The sequence below is a fragment of the Schistocerca americana genome, chromosome 1 (assembly GCF_021461395.2).
Source record: "Schistocerca americana isolate TAMUIC-IGC-003095 chromosome 1, iqSchAmer2.1, whole genome shotgun sequence".
Lineage (NCBI taxonomy): Eukaryota > Metazoa > Arthropoda > Insecta > Orthoptera > Acrididae > Schistocerca > Schistocerca americana.
In genome coordinates, this window is record NC_060119.1 from 474,495,393 (window position 1) to 474,517,884 (window position 22,492).

Here is a 22,492-nt window from a genome sequence, read left to right on the forward strand (position 1 = left end):
CTTACACGAGGCATCATAACAACGTTTCACCAGGCAACGCCGGTTCACTGCTGTTTGTGTATGAGAAATCGGTTGGAAACTTTCCTCATGTCAGCATGTTGTAGGTGTCGCTACCAGTGCCAACCTTGTGCGAACGCTCTGAAAAGCTAATCATTTGCCTACCACAGCATCTTCTTCTTGTTAGTTAAATTTCGCGTCTGTAGCACGTCATCTTCGTGGTGTAGCAATTTTAATGGCCAGTAGTGTAGCAGATTAACTTGTTGGGCTTTAAAATTGAGCAAATTTGAATATGAGGTAAAACAAACTGGGCAAGTTGCATCAAAATTCCGATGCATTAAGCCGGAAAGATAGAGTGATTGTTACCAATGATGTTTCTATTGAAGAATTGAGGGAAGCACAGCAAAGGGATGTTGAATTCACAAGTACGAAACTTTGCCTGAATTTTCTGTTGAACATGGGATTTTGTATCGAAAAACCCCACTGGGTAAACAAGTAGTAATCCCAAAAGCACAATGTCATGATAGCCCGCAAGCATGTCATGATGGTCTTCACGCCACCAACTGTCGAATAGCCGCCCGCTATTTCTGAGAAGGCAGACGGTGAGATGTGCAGAAGTATATTCAAAATTGTTTGCCCTGCATTAAAAGGTCATTGCCACCTGGAACGAAGGTGCCTTTACAGCAAGTGCCAGAAGCCACTTGTCCTTGTGCTTTAGTAGCAGCAGATATTGTTGGTCCTTTCCCTTTGAGTCCACAAAATAACAGATATATATTGTCCACAATAGATCATTTTTCCAGATTCTTAATTCTTGTTCCCATACCAGGCATGTCTGCAGAAAATGAAGCTCATGCGTTTGTCACCCAATTGGTGTAACCATATGGAAGTCCTGAAGCTGTACTTACAGATCAAGGCACAAATTTTATGTCAGCATTGTTTAGAGAAGTCTGTCGATTGTTGTGAATCAAAAAGTGGAGAACAACACCGTTTCACCCAAAAGTGAACAGATGCCTAGAGCGAGTCCGCCACACAGTTACGTGCTTTCTTTCTTTCTATGTCAATAAAAATCACTCTGACTGAGACAGGTACGTCCAATATGTCATGTCAGCATAATTGGTTAGGAGGCTGCCAACAACCCACATTATGTGGTTACAGGACAAGGAGTACAAAATAATGGAGGAAATATCATACAAAATGTTTAATAATATCACGGAGGGTAAAGGCAATTACTGCTCTGAAAACCAAAGGAGACGTGAAACTACCTTAAACTAGAACCTTGCTAGAGGAAGTGTTAACGTGACACTGTACTATTATACCACATTACTTGTAGTATTGGCACAACTTAATGACAGCAAATCTATGAAAAGGCTGTTCTTGTTGGATACCTCTTCAGGTTCTTGCAAAGATTTTCATCTGTTACATAGCTTTTATTTCTTCCAACAACAGCTGAAAATTGGAAGAAAATATCAAAAACTAAACTAAATTTTTGTAATACAATATCACATAGCAGAACAAAAATGACAGATTAGCTACCAGTGTTTTAAAAAAATTGTTTATTTTGAGACAACTTTCCAAAAAGCGCTAGTAACAGAGTATTGAAAGCATCTATTCAGACTGATTTTCAACTATACTATACTACACATCAACACTCACTGTTATTTCAGTATTAAGATGTTTGTTTCCTTCTTCTTTCTGTCCTCAGATTATACTTACTATTGCCTTCAGATACTGGCATTCAAGGCCAGCTGCTTGGGCAATGTACAATGCTCTCTTTTGAAATTGACGAACTTATCTGTTCAATGAGTGCAAGAGCCCATTACTATATGCCTTATAATTATTATTTTGTTGATCATTGTTGAATAAACCATGCTGGTTACGCTCTCCTATCCCTTTTGTTGAGTAATATTATACCCCTTTTGTGACAGTTATATTTGTCACTTCTCACTCTGAATCACCTAAATATGTTCATCGGGTGCATAAACCCAAAAACGTGTGAAGTTTCCGTGCTACAAGTACAGTCAGCCTGTAAGTTAGCTGCCGCGTGCCACACGCGCGTAGCTGCCGCGTGCCACACACGCGTAGCTGCCGCGTGCCACACACGCGTAGCTGCCGCGTGCCGCTCTGACGCAGTGTGGCAACTAATCTACTGAGTCTTCTCTCAATAGTGTTATGAAGAAATGTACACTTTTCTTTTGCAATTGATGACTTAAAACAGAACACAGGGTAACAATGCATTTTTCAGAACTGAAAATTAAACATGAATCACACACACATGTTCGTAGCCATGCATTATTTCCTTCTAAGTAATGCTTCCGCCTATTGCACTACATTAGCTTTACCATCTCACATCTTGTGCCACTGCCACCAACTTCGATGTCGAGCACCTCGCATACTGTGTAGTCTGCAGTTCAACAGCCACTGACTTAAGAAATTGCTGACCCAACTCGTTGCTCAGCAAATATTTTGCCTCCACTTCGTATAAAGGGAGCTCAACTTTCCTTGTAATCTTAGTCACCTCTTTCGCACCGTGTCTGCAAGTGCTATCGGTGTGCACAGTCTATCTTCGTTCGCTACTCCACCCTCAAGGTAATGAAACAAGTGATTATCATTTTTTCTGTCATTAATGCAACGTATTTTTGCCATCCTGGACTACCAGAAGGATCTCAGACCATCGTTTATTTCCAGATTTTGGACTTTTGGAATTACATGGACGCAAGTGCTCCGCTACCTGGCCTATTACGTTTGCCACTTCATTGTATTCAACTATCGCCACATCATGAAGAGGAGACTTCTGCTGCCAGCTATTTGTATGGTTTCCAGTGCCCTACCATTCACGAACCACCCATCACTGTCAGGCATCATGTTTGAAAAACTCTGAAGTCTATGGTATACCCCGCACATTTAGTGATTGACACAGTACTTGATACTGTGCCCCTCATAAAGGAAGAGTTAGCATTGCAACAAACTGCTGATCAACTGTTAGGATACGAATCATTGCTTGTACAAACAGGTCAAAAGAAAGCTCTACTGGTATTATGTGACCTTAGGCAAAATATTGATCACCTTCAATGCGAGCTGCGTAGTATAATTTCAACCATACCTGTCCTGCGCGTAAAATTAGCCTGGTTCGACGCTGGAGGTGCCATACTTAAAACTGTGTTTGGAATTCCTGATCATAAAGATGCCCAACATTGGAATAAAGAAATCTGGCAAATCAGCACATTTGCTCAACAGAAGCATGAGACGTTGTTACGCCAGCAAGCACGATTAATGCACATTGAAGACAATCTGTTATCAGCCACCAGGCAAATACACAGTGTTGCGGCTACGATACTTCACCAGTATGAATCTCTTAAGAACTCGGTACAATGGGACTTTGCGACTATACAAGCTGAGATATCCAACCTTACACTAAACTCAAACCTTATCATATAACACACAGACCATCCAACTGCTACTTGTCAATTTACGTGTCACCATACAACTAGGATTATGAGGAATCCTGAGTTCCGAACTTTTACCAACCAAACAATTTACTGAAGTACTGCAAAATGTTACCACCGATTTGCCACCATCAACACATTTAATGTTGCCCGTTCAAGAAGCTATGTTACCCGATTATTACGCCAAGGCTAGAAACCAGTTATTAAAACGCGCCAACACCCTGGAATTCCATATACTTATACCCCTTGCATGTTTATACTGTCAATTTGAGTGTTACAAGATACATGTGTTCCCTGTTGCATGGTCAGCAACCAGACAGTATGTATGCTGGAATACAGCAGACATCCTCATCATTAGCCCGGATCACCAAAGGCATACCACGATGTTCCAGAATCAGTTGAATGAATGCATACATGCTCATAATTTCATGTGCCGCAAAATCGCCCTTTGAAACCATCCTTAGGGATGTGAGATTCGTCTTTTCTTGGGGAAACGCCAAACGTCACCCTGCTCACGAACGGTCATTCGCTAGCGGAACCCTGTTTCAGGACCGTTAGCACAAACCACCTATACGCCGTAAACCAACCTACAACATTAACACTTTGTTGCTATGAACACAATTTCCAGTTGCAGACATATGAGATAGAGGAAACAGTTCCTACTGTGATGTTATCACGCCACTTGTAACCTTTCAATGCCAGCAAGACTTACTCTGTTAGTATTCACACCCATCTACCTACTTTAGCTCACTTGTGGTACCCCTGTCAACTGATTTGCCTGATTTGTCCAATATATCAAATGATCACCTCTTAATGTCAATTGATGACCTCTTAGAACATGAGAAAGGACGAAATTCTTACGATCGCCTGTTAGCACATTTAAGTGAATGGCAGACAGCCACTACACTACATACCACCATTATACCCAGTGCCACTGTACTGATATGGATCATGTATAAAAATGGGTTTTGCAAATGGATACAACCGTCCCCTCCAATAGTCCCAGAACCTCAGCCTCATGGAGAATATTGTCCATGATACGAGAGAAAAAAAACCTATCAAGGCATGTGCCTTTCTTTAGTTTTATGAGTTCAACAGATCTACCAGTGTGAAAACTTGTGCAGCATAGTGAAGTGCTCCCCTAGTGTTTACCCCTTTTTTAAATGTGTAAACCTCCCCTCATACTCTACTGCACTGAGTTCCAGTGAACAGACCAGGCCACCGCCACGCCCCCTTCCAGCCGGCGGCCTGGACGCTGTCCACCAACACAACACACCACTCGGACCTGTGTGGCAATATGTATACTCTTTAAAAAAAAAATTGGCATGTATGCCTGATACAAATTATTACTTTCTCAGATGTTTTATTCACACTTGCTAACTCATGCAGTTTTGTGCTGATGTTTTATACTATTTATTCCTTGTTCTTGTATAAACATAATATTGTTGAAGTGTGTAAACCCCTTTGTGACCCCTAGGAGGTCTTTAAAGTCTCTACACCCACCCCTAGTTTAAGGCCCCTGCCATCTTCTGTGGGAACCTTTAACAGTCAAACCATATCTGCTTTGTTTTGCAAACTAAAATTGTCTACATTTAAATAACAATTACATTGAGTGAATTCACATGCATTATCTGCTCCCACGGAAGAGGGAGGAGTGTAAGGTTGAGCCAGATAGTAGGGGATTCTATCGTTAATTTATTTCTAAAGGTTAATTTCATTCTCTCTGGCAACTTTGACTGCCTGTAATTTTCTCGTCCCACGGTCTGGCAACAAAAGTCAACACCAGGGTGGGCAATCTTGATCACACTGCCTCCCTCGTGTGCTGATGAGGCAATGCCATCTAGGCGATACTGACCAGGCCATGCTTCTGAACTTTTCATGCCACCCCTGCGGGTTTCTTGGCTTCTAATCAATCAAGGTGGAGGAAGCCGTGTGGCCATGCTGGATGTACCCCGTCGCTGGTCGGCGAGGCTCCCTCTCTGCCGCGCGCCCTGTAGCTGTGAACACCACTTGGCTCTTCCGGTGTTGCGGCGCCGTGGACTGTCTCTGTGGCCACCGCACCATTCGGACTTGTCCGAATGGTAAGACGCCACTATTCATTAACTTCACCCACATTTGATGCGAACTATGCATCGCCTACCACTACGCTCTGGCTCACCCTCACCTCCCTAGGCCTGACTTACGTGGCCCATTTGAATGCATTTTCTGCCAATTAAAGGCCTCTTACCTAAAACTGCCCTAATAGTTTATTCCCACCTACCACCTTCTGCTCCGGTGATCCTGTACACTATACTGCTGAGCAAATACCTTTATTACTTTACACAATATTTATAGTTAAGCCATTCATATCATTTAATGAACCTAGCTCGTCATTCTGCTACCTTGCATTGTCACAGCTAGCACCGTAAGAGCAATCTGTGTAACACAACATAACATATGTGTACAGCCACTGATGACTTGTCTCCACATCAGCGTATAGAAGAAGTACATCGCCGTTTAGTATGCTGTTTGTTTTGTTGCCTGTTCTCTCTGGGTAGTGATATAGTTGCTCGAAAGTTTCTGTCTCCAGTTGGAAAATGCCTTCTAAAGTGGAATACATTTTTCAGGTGGTTTTTTAGTTAGTGATTCCAAGATCTAGTAATGAAAACAGTGACTTATGTAATGCACTGTATGACCTAATAGGATAGATATACTTTGACATTTTGATGAAACTCACAAGAACATAATTTGAAACTTAATCAGTAAATAAAATTTTGTGCTTTAGAGGAAAGGCAATAAGGCATTTATTTACATACTCCCACGAACAACACTGCCAAAACGGAAGCAAAGAGAGTAATGACCTAAGATAAGTAGACCCAAAAGTTATCTGTTTTCTGAAATATTGTAAGGGAATGGGAGGTGCAGATGTGAAAAACTGTATAACGGCTACATTTCCAGTGAGGTGGAGAACCATGAAGGGCGGAATTTCTCTCAATATATATTTCAGACATACGCATATTTGATGCTTATATTGTGCACCACAATCTCAATGATCAGAAAAAGAAAAAGTTCTCATACTTGTGTAAATACTGAAAAACAGCTATGTAATGTCTTCCAAACTATGAAACAAGAGGAAGTCTTTAATTAGATTCTACACTAGTGCATTTACAGGTAAAAGACTGGGGTCAATTTTTGATGTACATGCAAGCAACTGAGAAGAGGTGGTACTGGTACTCATTAAAAAATGCACAGTGCCCTATAACGGACAAATTAAAAGTGCAACTGCACAGAAATCCAAAAAGAATTATTTCCGTCCACGCTTACTAAAGTGTAGGCCGGGTGTCAAAACATCATTCTGAATCCACATGAATGGTATGTGGAGAGAGACTGCAAAATACACATATGAAACTGAAATGCAAAATATTTCTAACTTTACGAGCAATAATTTTTTTACAAGTATACCTGCACTTTTATGACTTTACCACCCATTCATATCTGACTGGTATCTTAACTGCTGCAAGTTTAAACCCCACATGAATGTGTTAATAGAGTATGATGGAAAATTAGACCACTGACCTGTACAACAATCACAGTGCAAAAAAAATCTAGTGCCAAAATATGTCACAGATGCCGTCTCAAGAATATGAATGGAAGCATGATGTCTCAGGGCAGCATGCTAAACAACTTCTAATGCAGAATGAGAACCCACTAAGAAAAAGAAATTGCACAAATTTGTGACAGATTTGTGGCAACTAATAGTTTATTAAGAGTAATATATTGTTCACTGAATGTTAGTTTTGAGACAGCTGTTACTTTTCAGTGAACAATGGGGATAAAAATATACGACTCAACAACATAGCCATCCTTTTACACACACACACACACACACACACACACACACACACACTGAATCAAAATATATCCTTTTAGAGTCACACACACGTCTTATTGGCAATTAAGCATTTTTCCAGTTGTATAGCTTGAGGGGAAGTAAATGCTTTTACAAATACATCCCATTTACTAGTGGTCATGTTCATTTCAGGTCTTTTGTCATACACTGCCAATCTTTCTACAACTGAATTTGTGATAATGTGAGGGTTCTCTCCTCCTTGATGCAACCTTCTTACTCATTTTGGAGGGATCATGCCTTCTACCAGACTTTTCCTGTGAAATGACTGCTATTACGTACATGGTAACAGGTACTGGTAGGTCCACAAACTGTGTTTATTAACCCAATTAGAAATCTGTAACTTCCGATTGACAATAATTTCTTACAAGCAATAACAAGAACATACTCTCATAATGGTACTGAGTCAAATTTGGTTCTGCATTATCTATAGGTCTCCCAAGTTACCAATTCCAACAGTCACAGAACTTCACCATGGACAACTCCATAGCACACTGCACTGCTCTGCAGACTCTGAGCCACACCTGCCCTGACCTCACAAGCAGCTGTCTGGCGCCCACAAAATATCTCCAACATAAATAACCACATCAATCCAAACAGAACCTAATTTCCTTTTATTTAAAACTATCACTATTTAAACCTAGTCTTTTGCAATTCAGTTCTCAGCGTTCTACATATTTCAATAAGCAAACACATACGATCTTGCAACACAAATCAGAAGCAAGGATACACATCACTAATTCCTACCGACAACAATGTGCATTTGCAGCCTTACAATATCTCATCAAAATTTCCATTTTCTCTTCTTGTAATCGCAAACAAATTCTCAGAAGCAGTGCTCTGACACAGTTTATTGCTCACTTCAGAGGTTTCACACTTGACAGGATCTCTCTCACATCTCCTACTGATTTTATTAGTCCCCAATGATGCCATTATTCTGCTAGGGATGTTACTAGTTCAATTCTTGAGAAGCAATTTGTCCATATGAACAGTTGGGAATGAATCAGTTTACACATACACTAGTTAGCTGATAAGCCTAATACAACAGGAATGCACTAAATGGTCCATGGGCTGCACACTTTGTTGAACCATCCATTTGGTGCCTCAGTGTGTTTCTCAATTAGTAGACCTAACATATTTTTTCTAGCACAGACAACATGATCACCAAAGTGTGCCCAGAGCTTACTACTCCTGACGAGTGAGGACTGTTGGGCATGAACAACAAGTTCCGAGATCAGTATCATTGGATTCATCAAAACATAAATGAGCCCAATCTGTTAGGGGCTGCACTTATTCAGGCAAAAACTTAACAACAATACTACAATAGAATATATTCTGCACAAGTATAATTAATAGTTATGGCTCTGTGTGATACTGACTTGAAAAAATTATGAAAGTGATATTAACGATCAAAATTCTGGTTAATGACCACAGGAAACTATCATCAGACTATCTACTTCAGTCCACAACGACCATCTTCAGATCTGGTTAAAACAGACGAAGCCTTATATTACAGCAATACAACTATGTCAAAGTGGCATCATGTGACGGATAAAATAATAGGGCAAACCCAGCCACAGTAATGGGAGAACCAATGTGAATTGTGCTTTTCTTCACAGCAAACTAGGGTGTAGGGGTGGAAAAAAAAAAAGTTTAGATGTTTGTGACATAAACAAGAAATTTACAATCTGGTAACTTTTCTGTGATCATCAACTGGAATTAAATAAACAGATTCTTTACTTTCTGAATCTTAGTCTTTATTCGGGTTTATGTCATTCAATTTAGCCAAAAATAGTATACCGACTGTACATAATTATGAATTGACTTTGCCAAATGATTAAGCAAAGCCAACACACTGTTCGTCCATTGCTGAAAAGATGATCCATTCCAAATAATGAATATCTTGTTGATTTCTAGCAGTCTTTTTGTTCAGATGGTAATTCTGCATCAATATATGTACATAAAAGTCCTCTTTAAATTATGTTAAAAATATCTACACACTAATATTTATCTACTGAACACCCATGCATACACACATGATTATAATTGGAAACAGTTTGTTTTTATGTTTATTACTCACCATTGAAGAAGAATTTTAATCGATTTGCAAATACATTCTCCAGTGGTATATTTAATTCTAATGCAACGGGAGTGACCAGACCTCTCATTCCTCCAGAGACTAGGTAAATAGGTGTACTTCTCTGATGAAGAGCTTCAACTAACTCTCTGGAAAGAAGGAAAGTCAAACATAATATTATACTGGAACAGTTTCAGTATTCTCTTAACACTTAACTGTAAAAGAAATTCTTAAATACTGGAGCCCACCACATTAACCTTTGACCAGATGCAGCTCATACCTATTTTTTAAGGCCCTGAAGTGGAGCTGTCCATAAGATTGATTAAAATACATTTGTCAATGATTGATTACAGAGTTCAAATTATCAGACATTTCAAATAATTCCCACATTAATAGTGACAGTCAACAGTTTGAATGTTTTGATACAGATTGATGGTTTTTTGAAAAGGTAGTAGATAACCTTCAGGCTGCACTAATAGGAGTTTCACAAATGAATAGAGGAAATTTGCGTGTGAAAAATGTGCCATTACCATTATTAGCAAGTTTCTTTTTGTGAATGTATTGTGCACGAGTTCTAGTGAGTTTTATTTTCTTATGAATAACTGAAGAATACAGAGTCTGAAAAAAAGTACGACATGAATGCAGTGTGTGCAATTTGTAAGGCAAAAATTTGGAATATGACCTTGGAACAGAACTATGGTACTGAATCTTCCAAATATTTACGAAATGCTCATGCAACATTTTGCAGCACAGAAGGTAGACAAGCTGATTTCATATGTAAACCAAAGGGTTAAGCTAAGTGAAGTGTGCATTAACAGACAATAAGCAATCAGTTTCTTGTAATATCCTATTCTGCCTACTAAATGAAATACTTAAAATGGGCAATAGCTGGTTCATTCAGCGACATCACATATTCTAATACTTTAGAACAACAAACCATACTAAAAACACCACATTTTGAAGAGATCTTTGATGTGTTTTGGCACATAAATTACATATTTTCATCACATGCAAGTATAAATATGAAAACCAACAAATATGGTGTGGTAGGTTTACAGAAAAATAAACATTGGAGCTGTTCAGTTTGTTTTTATAAGCTAATCACAGCTCAAGACCTGTGACATCATGGAAACGTCATTATTTTGTCTTGTGAACTCAAACATAGTGGATTCAACAGAAAACAAAACAATTAAACTTTCCTCAAGTTCAGATTTGAAAACATGAAAACCATGTATGCAGCAAAGCAAACATACACTGCATTAAAGATCTCTCTCCAAAACACATCTTTTAGTAAAATTTTTGTTGGGATAAAGAATCGGGAAATGTGCTGTTGGCAGATAATTGTGCTACATATAGATCTTATTGTGCATTTAGCTTTTGGCATTGTTTAGTAGTTGATTATGAACTGGAAACAAGATACTATATGTAAACTTGTGGTCAGAGTGTGATATTGCTATACTGCAGAAACTCAATGACGGCGACAAAGGCAAGAAGGAGACAGCTGTTTCAAGAAATGGTCTCCCCAATCATCAGATCTCACTCCATTGTGACTTTTTTCTGTGGGGACACATGAAAGATCTGTTGTGTGTACTGCCTCTACCATGTGATGTAGCAGAGCTCCAGGAGAGCATATGGGAAGTGACTGCCACAGTCAACAATGCCATGCTGGGATGGGTATGGCAAGAATTTGATTACCATATTGATGTCTGCCGGGTCACTCATGGTTCGCATATTGAATGTTTGTAAAACAACTTTCAGAGTTTCTCTTCAAAATGCAATGTGTATGACATCTGTACAATAAATAATTGAAAGTGTTCCCTGTACATGACATTGACACACTAACACTTGGAGCTGTCCTCTTATTAGAAAACAAAGTGCTCATAACATATGGCATTCTGAAATAACTACACATCACATAATGCACAGCCAAAATAAGAAGCTATGCTTAAAGTCTGCATCTAAATGAATACTACGCACTCCACTGTATGTAATGTCTGACAAGGTACTTTTGCAGTTATATCTGCCATTCCTCTCCTATCCCATTCACAAGCGAACAGAGGGAAACACACTGTGTCTTCTTATACACCCCACTCTATCTACCTTACAGTCATGAACTTTACACGAAATATACAATGCATCATAACTGATCCACAGTCTATAGTGGTTCTCAACATTTTCCCACGATAGTCCTGCAGAACACTGTCTTTCATCCAATAATTCAAATTCAAATTCAAGTTCAAGTTTTGTATGAGCTAAACTACATTCAGGCCATTGGAAGAACATCCCAGATACTTCATGCACATGGAGCGCTTTGATCTGATATGTGGTATTCGTAAAAGTTCCCATGGGGATTGAACCTATGTTGCCGTCCCTACAATTCAAAATCAGACATGGTGGTATATTTTCTCAGTGGCTGTTTGTTGTATGCTCATAGTTAGTCACGGATCATGAGTTTCCAATTCAGTTAATGTTAATGATACACCGTAAAACACTGATGATTTCAAGTGTATGTGAAATGGCCTAATACTTAAACAACATGAAAGTCAGAAGGGCACTACTTTAAAGAGCAAACCTCATGAGCTTGTCTACAATGTATGATGATATTTTGAGGAAGAAAGGGATAATGGCAGGCCTCTTATACTGTGGTCAAAAGTTCTCTAATGAGTAGCTACAGCTCTGAAAATTAGAATGACCTCTGAAGAAAATAATGAAGAAGTGGTGTGGCGGAAATCTACAAGAACCAACTGCTGCTCTTTTGACTCTAGGAAAAACCTGAATGAGTGCTGCTGAAATGGCAAAACTGGATAATTTTCAAGAGGATGCAATTTGGCAACATATATGTCAGCGTTATATGCAGAAGGAATATCACACCCGAAGGAAGTTGCTTATCTCACTAACAGACAGCGAGTTGTTTTTCAAAGGAAAAATCTGCGTCTGAAGGATATTAAAGAAGACAGAGTTCTGATGGAAAGCGTCATCCAGCAGAAGAGTGCTGCTTGAATATAAAGATACCATTTGCCTGGAAATTTCATTTCATGAGGGAAGTAGCTAAGTGGAAACCTCACAAAATATTTGGTTGGATAAAGTGTGGGTAAATACTGGTCATCTGACACCAACTGTACAGACTGACAACACTGCGTGAGGAACACTGAAAATTTCTGTTCGAAAAGGCAATCTGCTCATTCTTTACATGCTGCAAAGATAGGTGGGCTTGTTCCAAATGCTTTGTTGTTTCTTTTAAATAAAGGAATCTGGGGACTACCATGCAGAATGATTGTAACAAAATGAAAAGAATGATTCATACATTCTTTGCTTCCAAATACAGAAAAGAACTCCACTACAATATTTGATACTGCACCGTACCCCTCCATTCACTTAAACAAAATCTCTACACGCAGCAGCAAGAAGTGTGACATAGTGGACTGGCAAGCGAAAAACAGCATAGATTCATTTGGCAAGTAAATGAAAAAGGAATAACTGTTTGAAATCATGAAACAGCATAAATCATGTAATATCGTTTAGGACACTGACAATGTCGCAGAAGAAAATCGTCATAGAATGTTGCACCTTCCATCATATCACTGTCATTACATTGTAATAGAACTTGTGTGCCCTCAGGTGAAATCATACACCTCAGACAGTAATAAAAGCTTTAATCTAAAAGACACTGAATTTTTAGTGTATGAGGCATTAGGCAGCATTACTCCCACAAAACAGAAAAATATTGTTGCATGTACATGGCACATCTTGGAAAAGGCATGGCGACAAGAAGGAGCCCTGGAACAAAGAGTGAAAGAGTTAATAATAAGATCAGGGGACGATAGTAGCAGCAGCAGCAGCAGCAGCAAAGACTGACAGCGACAGGGACGTGGATAATGACGACACCCGCTTAAGACTGTGGAGTCTATCCACTTCCAAAAGTTAAGATGAGAGGTGCATTTATGCATTAAAATACTAAAACGTCTTAATATTTATCTTGACATATATTTCCAAATCTACTCCTTTGAATTATGAAGACAGTACTTTTTTGATTCCCCAAGATTATTAGGATTTTTTTGTGCATCAGTTGTATGGCACAACAATGGTTCTACAGTTTTCTGGCTTGATATTCGAAGTCAGGTGACTGACACAGCATACTAACAAACATCTGTGTAGTAGAATTGGTAACATAGCCACTGACTGCTACAAACATCTTCAATTCGCCCAACTTTGATCTATTATGATCCTACTTGATTAAGATCCCAAATGCTGGACCAGGTTTCCCCCATGTTCAGTAAGCAGTCTCATTAACACATACAACACAAATTACCAAAAATTTAAGTCTTCCATCCTCCTTCCTTCTGCTGATTTCGAGCGTTAGACCTACACTTCATATTGCTTCACAATATGTATTATTATATCTAAGTACTTGTAAGATTTGAAAGACTCTACAGTTTTATTACCAATGTTGTGACTGCATACAACTGTGTTCTCTCTCTCTCTCTCTCTCTCTCTCTCTCTCTCTCTCTCTCTCTCTCTCTCTCTCCCCCCCCCCCCCCCCCCCCCCAATTTGTTGGCATTACATTACAATTACACATTTCCAGAGAACTAACGTTCAGTACGCCAAGAACATTAACAGAGCTCTTTGACACACAACCTCACGTGCATGACAAAGATAACAATTGGATTGACTGCAACTTACTGCCACTTCCAACAACTCTCTCTCCGTAACTCAGGACTGACAATAAGAAGTATAAAAAAAAATGACAACATAATAGGAATGTTAGTAGCATAGGAAAAAGAAGCTTTTTATAGAAAATTGCTCCCAATATATGTTGAAATAAAATATATACTCTTAAACCCTTTGTAACTTATATTACCAGAAATTTGATTCATTTGTCCTGATTGAGACACAAATACTTCAAGAAATCATAGTAGGAGATAAGTACAATAATACTTACTTTATACCTGGTGTCAACTTATGAGGACGAGCACTTATAAAATCTCTTAACTGTGACATCTGAGGCTTGATAATGTCAAGTCTCCGCGCAAAAGCATCACGGAAATTCATACTTCCTTTCATTGCTTCCTCTGTCCTGTAATTCAAAAATAAATATAAAATTATATCACCTGTAACAAGTTGAACTTGGGATTATTTTGCGCTTCTTGGAGAATCTCTCTAGAGAGGTTGTAAAACTATGTCCACTGTCTCCATATAGTGAAATAACTTCACCTGTTCCATACAGACAGTTTCATTGTAGTTTTAAGATCATCAGCATTTAAAAATTATCAAGTACATGGCTGAGAGAGATCTCAAATGTGTGTAGCAAAAAAGAGTGATGCAAGTAACTCACAACACAAATATTAGTAAAGTTTTCATCAAAATCAATACACAACCTATAACACACAAAATTCAAATCACAAATTTGTAACAGTCCGATAAATTTCTTATTTGAATAATGTAGGGAGATTTTAGATATAGAGCTCAGATCAGTAAAAAGAAGTATTAATACCAGTCACTAATTAACAAATTGAATGCGCTGGTGAGGCATCACATCTATGAAACACCAAATAACAGTTTGCTGCCAACAACAAAGAACTCTTCTATTGAATCCTTGGCACTACAGCAATGCTTATTTCTTTCTTCTATGTGAGCTTCCCAAGACAAATGAGATGAGAACAGAGTAAACAAAGGAAAAAGTGATGCTTTTCCCTTTTAGTATACTGTTTTCTACACCAAAAATTACACCCTTATAGATAATGGCACAGCGATTTACTAGTACATGACAGTCATTTTTCAGTTCCCAGTACTGCCAGGGTCCTTTTCCTTGATGAGTAGAACAAGGTGCACTCAGCCTCATTAGGCCAACTGAAGAGCTACTGGAATGAGAAGCAGAGGGGGGAGAGGGGGCAAAATCCCCAACGGTCAAGCTTTATGGGGTGCCCAAGTCTCACAAGGATTTGGATCCCCATGGTGCTCAGTTGGCAAATATCTGACTCCTATTGTAAAATAAATCTTGTATCATGTAATAAATAAAAGAACATTACCTCGGCAGCAGCACAGCCAATCAACATTCAAAGATAAGGCCTGTCTGATCCCATGAAAAGGTGATTTTACAAGAAATATTTTGCACTCAAAGAGTAAATACCAAATAAAATAAATCTATTTGTACACACATCAAAAAAAGTTTTGCATCACCCCAGTTCCCAGAACTCCTGAGGATAGACGTTAACTATGGATATCATTTCACAGACACAGTCCCTTTGACTGTTAAGAGATGTCACTAAACTCGCCCAAAGATGTAAACCACCATGCATGAACAGTGCCTATTAGATGGAGGGGGTCCAACAACCGATCAGTTCCAGTCATTCCACCAGAAAGGAGGTGCATGGCTCATGTTGTCTGTAGTTCAATCATGCCTAAACTGTTACTACTGCGGTTCGATTGTGTCCGCATTGTTACTTTGTGCCAGGAAGGACTCTCACAACAAGGGAAATGTCTAAGCGTCTTGGAGTGAACCAAAGTGACGTTGTTCGGGTATGGAGGAGATACAAAGAGACAGAAACTGTTAGTGACATGCCTCACTCAGGCTGCCCAAGGGCTGCTACTGCAGGGGATGACCGCCAGCTATGGATTATGGCTCGGAGGAACCCTGACAACAACGCCATCATGTTGAATAATGCTTTTGGTGTAGCCACAGGACATCACGTTATGACTCAAACTGTGCGCAATAGGCTACATGATAAGCAATAGGCTGCATGATGTGCAACTCCACTCCCAATGTCCATGGTGAGGTCTGTCGTTGCAACCACGATACTATGCAACGCAGTACAAATGGGCCCAACAACATGCTGAATGGACCGCTCAGCATTGGCATCATGTTCTCCTCACCAATGAGTGTTGCATATGCCTTCAACCAGACAATCGTCTGAGACATGTTTGGAGGCAACTCGGTCAGGCTGAACGCCTTATACACATTGTCCAGCGAGTGCAGCAAGGTGGAGGTTCCCTGGTGTTTTGGTATGGCATTATGTGGGACTTACATACACCACTGGTGGTCATGTAAGATGCCATAATGGCCGTAAGATATGCGAATGCCATCCTCCGACCGCTAGTGCAATCATATCGGCAGCACATTGGCGAGGCATTCGTCTTCACAGACGACAATTCGTGCCCCCATGGTGCACGTCTTGTGAATGACTTCCTTCAGGATAACTCGAATAGAGTGCCAGCATGTCCTCCAGACATGAACCCTAACAAAACTGTCTGGGATAGATTGAAAAGGGCTGTTTATGGATGATGTGACCTACCAACCACTCTGAAGGATCTACGTCAAATTGCCATTGAGGAGTGGGGCAATCTGGATCAACAGTGCCTTGATGAACTGCCAAAGTGGGTTACGTAAGGAAGAGGGTCTGAGGGTCTGCTAAAAGTGAACGGATTCAGTCAGTGAAGGCAAGATATAAGAGAGCCGGGTATGGCCAATGCGTGAACGGCATAAAACAGTGGACTCCTCAGAGCAGTAGCGCTCCAGATGGCATTCCACTGTTGGGCAAACAGATTTGACGTAGATCCACATATTTGCAGCTGGAATTGTGAAAGGAAATGGGAGGAGGGGGTGGGGGTAAGTATCTGCTTCTCTAGCCATACAGTCAGCCGATTCACTCCCTGAGATTCCCATATGACTTGGGACCCAGAGAAAGACAACTGAACAGGCGGCATACTCAAGGACAGAGAGAAGGTGGCGGCGTGGTTCCCTCCGTCCATTTTACGTCATACCTGCACCTACCTGTGAACACTGTCTCAGCAGATCATCAGTAGGGAAGCCGAGCGAAACCTACTGTACTTCGACATGAACCAGGCTGAAAGTCACTAATCTATGTTTCAGGAGAAAGTTTCCACACAAAATGAAAGGTTGGAAATTTTGTCCTTAATTAGCATATTCTGAACAAATATCACTGCCAAGCCCGTGCTTGTCTTAATACTTGTCACTCACAATCCTTTTCACTCACGTTAGCAAGTTTATGGTGTTGCGTTTCCCGAAAACTTAATAGCTACCAAAATACGGATTGTTTTTGTTTGAGAATGCTCGCCAAATATTAAGTCTGTCGGTACCTAATGCAGTCACAGTTTTTAGCCATCGACCTGCTCAATATGTCACGCGGAATTTATTTCTTTTCTCATCACAAAATTCACTTAAAAATTCCGAAATTTCTACACACCCATCGGAATAATTATGCCGTCACTTTACAACACTTTTGATGTATGAAACACTGCTAGATCAGGCAACTTATCATTTCCATCGGAACTACTACTACTACACACGTCCGAACTGTTTCATGGCTAGGCTCCGACTCCTCTCCAGAATACTCTAAGTCTTCTCTACCAGCAGAGAAAAAGCGCGAAGAATATTGCTTTACCATTGGTCAGTTTACTCAACAGCCAATAGCAAAACAACATTCTCCCATGTCAGTCCGTGCTTTTCATCAATAACCAACCGCAAAATAGTAAACCTAATGACTCCACTTTTTACCGACGTAATTATCTAATATGCTGAAGTTTTGTTTATGCATAAAGTTATTTACTACTGTCATTTATACCTGAATTAACTTTCCCTTTACCATAAACTTACTTTACAAATCTATTCTACAAAAATCCCCTTTGTCCACATCCATACTTCTTCGAAATGTTCCCACACTAAATCCCACTACATAACTCAAACAATTATCTTCATATTAACCTCAAACCACACTCAAGCATCATTCATACTGCTAAAACACATTTATAACATTTTACATACACAAAAAGACATAATACCACTTTATGAAAATACTAGAACAGTTTATGAAAAACATTCTATTACTTTAGTGTACTCTAGTGGGCACAATCAAAACTAAATCACAGTCCCCTATCCAATACTGTCCTCTATTGGCTGATACATAAACTACATGCGTGTCCTGTCTCGCGTCACCATCTGTCACTATCCAGCTCTGAGACATCTCTCCCACTTAACCGCCTCCAAGGCAGGATCAGTATACGGCACTAAGCCTCAAAGGTCATGGATAGCAGAGACCAGGGGTGACGAGAGTAGCATCAATTGATAGCCCACAGGCTGCTCGTGGAGTCTGAACAAATTAAAACATTATGGAGGGAGGCCTGAGAAACAAAAAGTAAGGCCGTGTGAATGGCTAGAAGCTCTGTTGCAAATACACTACATGATCCTGGCAACAAATGGTGCTCAAAGCCGATAGGAGATGTGAAAGCGTATCCCCCTTATCAGTAGTCTTAGAACCATCAGTGTAAAAGATGGTAGCACCCCGGAACTCTGCAAGGATGGCACATACAAGATGCCGGTAAACCGTAGGAGCAACAAAGACCTTAGGACCCTGGAAAAGATCGGTCCTAATCCGTGATCTAGACACTATCCAGGGGGGGGGGGGGGGGGGGGGTGTATGGGAGGAAAGACACGGGGTGCAGTCCAGTGAGTGCAGATGGAGATCTTGGCAGAGGGTAGTGAGATGCACGCCAACCGGCAATCCCACCCAAGGGCATCCCTCATTGGCAAAGAGCACAGGGTACACAGAATGGTCAGGGAATTGGCGTATGGTGACTGCGTAAGAAACAAGGAGTTGGCTCCGTCGGATGTGTAGAGGGGAATGCCCGCATCTGTGAGGAGACTATCAACAGGACTAGTGCAAAAGACACCAATAGCCAGATCAGGGTGTACTGTGGGTCAACGACAAAAATGCATAACCAACATTTTGGCGGGGGAAAACTGGAAGCCATGGGCGGTGACCCATGCAGAAGCCCGTTGGATGGCACCTTGGAGCTGGCGCTCAGCAGATGCCGCCGAGGGTAGTGGCAATGAGGAAGAGTGTGACACTTAGCACAGAACCCTGTGGGATACCATTCTCCTTTATCTGGGGGGGTGCTGAGTGAAGTGCCAACTCGAACCCTGAAGAGCCGGTAAGATAAAAACTCATGGATAAAAATCGGCAGGGGACCACGGAAGCCTCGGTCATGGAGGGTCACTAAAATGTAATGGTGCCAAGCCATGTCATATGCCTTATGTAGGTCAAAGAAAACTACGACAAGGTGCTGGCGGTGAGTAAAAACCTGTCGAATGGCTGATTCCAAATGAAGTAAATGGTCAGTTGGAGATTGCCCTGCCTGGAAGCCGCACTGATACGGTGACAAAACGCCCCAAGATTTCAGCACCCAACATAATCTGGAGTTGACCATCCTTTTGAGCAGTTTACAAAGCACAGTCATGTAGCTAATGGGGCAGTAGCTGTCTAGACACATTGGGTTTTTCGAGGGCTTAAGGACGGGGATAACTGTACTGTCTCGCCATTGTGACAGAAAAGCACCCATGAGCCAGATGTGATTGAAGACCCTGAGGAGCTGTTGCCTCCGGCAAACATTCAAGTGTTGAATCATCTGATTGTGAATGGAATCTGGCCCTGTGGCTGCGTCTCATGAAGAGCTTGCACCAATTCCCATTCAGCGAAAGGTGCATTATGGGGCTCAATGTTGTGCAGGATGAAATGGAGGGGGGTCTGTTCAACTCTGTGTTTCTGTTGGAGAAAGGTAGAAGGGTAGGAAGTGGACGACAATGCCATCACAAAGTGTGTCACAAGGTGTTCCGCGAGGACAAATGGATCAGTGCACAGAGCTCCTTGGAGGTTCAGACCCTGGACAGTTGACTGTTGCTGGCAGCCCAGAATGCTTTGACCAAACCTGCGATAAAGAGGCATATGTCCCCAGGGAGGAAACATAGCTCTCCCAGCATTCCTTTTTACTCCTCTTAATAAGGCAAGAACCCTTAGCTCAGAGACGCTTAAAAAGGAGGAGGTTGGTCTGGAAGGGGTGTCGCTTAAATCGCTGCAGTACCCGTTGGCGGTCCTGGACAGCGACTACAACTGTGATGTCCTTGGTCCACCACTGTACCGGCCAATGAGGGAGCCCTGTGGATAGGGGGACAGCAGAGCCAGCAGCATGAAGAAGAGCGGCAGAGATGCCTTGCACGACTACATCAATTGAATTTGAGAGGCAGGTGTCAAAGCGGACAGCAGACATGTATAAAGGCCAACTGGCCCTACGGAATGCTCAATGTGGAGAACTGTCTGCCTGGCGACAGCAGGGGAACGACAATGTCACTGGAAAGTGGTCACTGTCACAAAGGTCATCATGGGATGACCAATGTAAGGAAGCCACGAGGGCAGGGGAGGAGATCGTGAGATCAATAGCAGGGAAGGTGCCATGAGTGGCACTGAAGTGGTTAGGAGACCCATCGTTGAGGGGAGACAAATCGAAGTGTGTGATAAGTTTGTCGATTAGGATATCCCGACCCGTTGAAGTGACACTCCCCCAGAGTAGATGGTGGGCACTGAAATCCCCAAGGAGGAGAAACAGGGCTGGTAGTTGCTGGATTAAGGTAGATAGTGCAACATAAGCAAGTGATCGACCTGGAGGGAGGTAGACATTGCAAAGGATGATTGCCGGAATCCTTTGCACTCTAACCGCTATCACTTCCAAGGTGGTACATAGGGGGATCCAGTCACTAAGGACATCGAAGCGAATCAAAGTGCTGACCCCACCAGAAGCTATCCCAGGGCCAGCATGGTTCCGACAGAATGCCCAATAACCGCAGAAAGTTGGAGAGTGGTCATCACGGAACTGCGTTTCTTGGAGAAAAAGACAAAAGGCAGAACGAGAGGAGACAAGACGTTGCATTTCCAGTAGGTGACGATAGTATCCATTGCAGTTCCACTGGATGATTGTTTGGCATGAGTCCAAGGTAGGCCGAAGGAGCCAAGGAGGAGGTCAGGTCACTTTGTCAGTAGTTGTCACCGACAAGGATGGGGTAACATCCATAAATAAGATGTCAGACTCAGATTGTGAGAGGGGAGTTGGCACCTCTGAGGGCACCGGGGGCACCTTGTAGTGGGATTTATGTTTCTCCTCCTCTTTCTGAGGTGAGGGAGGACAGGACACAGGGGGAGTACAGGTGTCTGCAAGATCCGGGACCGAAAGAGAGTGGGCGACCTTGGGGCGCACAGATGGTGCGCAACATGGCCGAGTGGTGGCAAGAGTCTTCTGGCCTGAGCAACGTCGGGGAGAGGTTTCCTGGAAGGGAGCCTGATTACCAGCAGATGCCGAAGAAGGGGGGCATTACTTCTAGGGAGCGACTCCCTGGCGGGTGGTCGCGGGAACTGCAGAGGAGGTGGAAGGGAGAGTGGGATGGGGCTGGAGTAAGGACGAGGGGGGAGGAGGAGGAAAGGAAGTAACAGTGGCAGAAGTTGAAGATAGTGACACCGGATGGAGTCTCTCACACTTTTGGCAAACCTCAGGGTAAGATATGCGATCCAGGGACTTTAATTCTTGTATCATCTTTTGTCTCTTGTAAGCCGGGCAATCCAGTGAGCAAGAGGAGTGGCGGTCAGCACAGTTGACACACACAGGTGGCAGAACACAAGGGCTTCCCTCATGGACTGGGTGGCCACAGTCACCATACAAAGGGTCTGCCTTACAGCGGGAAGGCATATGCCCGAAACGAAGGCACCAAAAGCACCACATAGGTGGAGGGATGTACGGCTTCAGGTCACATCTGTAGCACATAACCTCGACCTTCTCTTGGAGGTTATTCCCCTTGAAAGCCAGAATGAAGATGCCAGTATCGGTGTGGTTGTCTTTACAACCCTTCCGCACACACATAAAAAAATGCCATGCCTCTCCAAATTAGCCCAGAGTTCCTCATCAGTTTGCAGGATGAGGTCCCTATGAAAAATGATGCCCTGGATCATACTCAGAGATTGGTGAGGAGTGAGAGACACTGGGACTTTGCCGAGACGATCACAGGCATGAAGAGCTGTGGATTGGGTGGCAGAAGAAGCTTTGATCAACAGGGAGCCCAACCGCATCTTACTAAGAGGCCCCACTTCACCAAACTTGTCCTCCCAGCAACATCCTTATCTAGAAGAATTTATAGTAAGAAACAATGTAGATTATGATTATATATACTTACATATATATTATTCTTACCTATAGTGTTATGTTATTCTGTAATTATTGGACAAAGTACAGTTGATCCTCAGTTTTATTAATTA

The 22,492-nt window shown here is 41.6% G+C and overlaps 1 protein-coding gene across 2 annotated transcripts in view; it reads right to left on the reverse strand.

Moving 5' to 3' along the window:
- The window catches only part of LOC124603855 (phosphoserine phosphatase), a 59,461-nt gene that overhangs the window by 29,379 nt on the left and 7,590 nt on the right, over positions 1 to 22,492 (reverse strand). For both annotated transcript variants that reach the window (XM_047136431.1, XM_047136430.1), the window contains exons 3-4: positions 14,344 to 14,478; positions 9,407 to 9,552 (exon numbers count right to left, since the gene is read on the reverse strand). In XM_047136431.1, the coding sequence (XP_046992387.1) occupies positions 9,407 to 9,552; positions 14,344 to 14,478 (281 nt within the window). The remainder of the gene's footprint in view (positions 1 to 9,406; positions 9,553 to 14,343; positions 14,479 to 22,492) is intronic.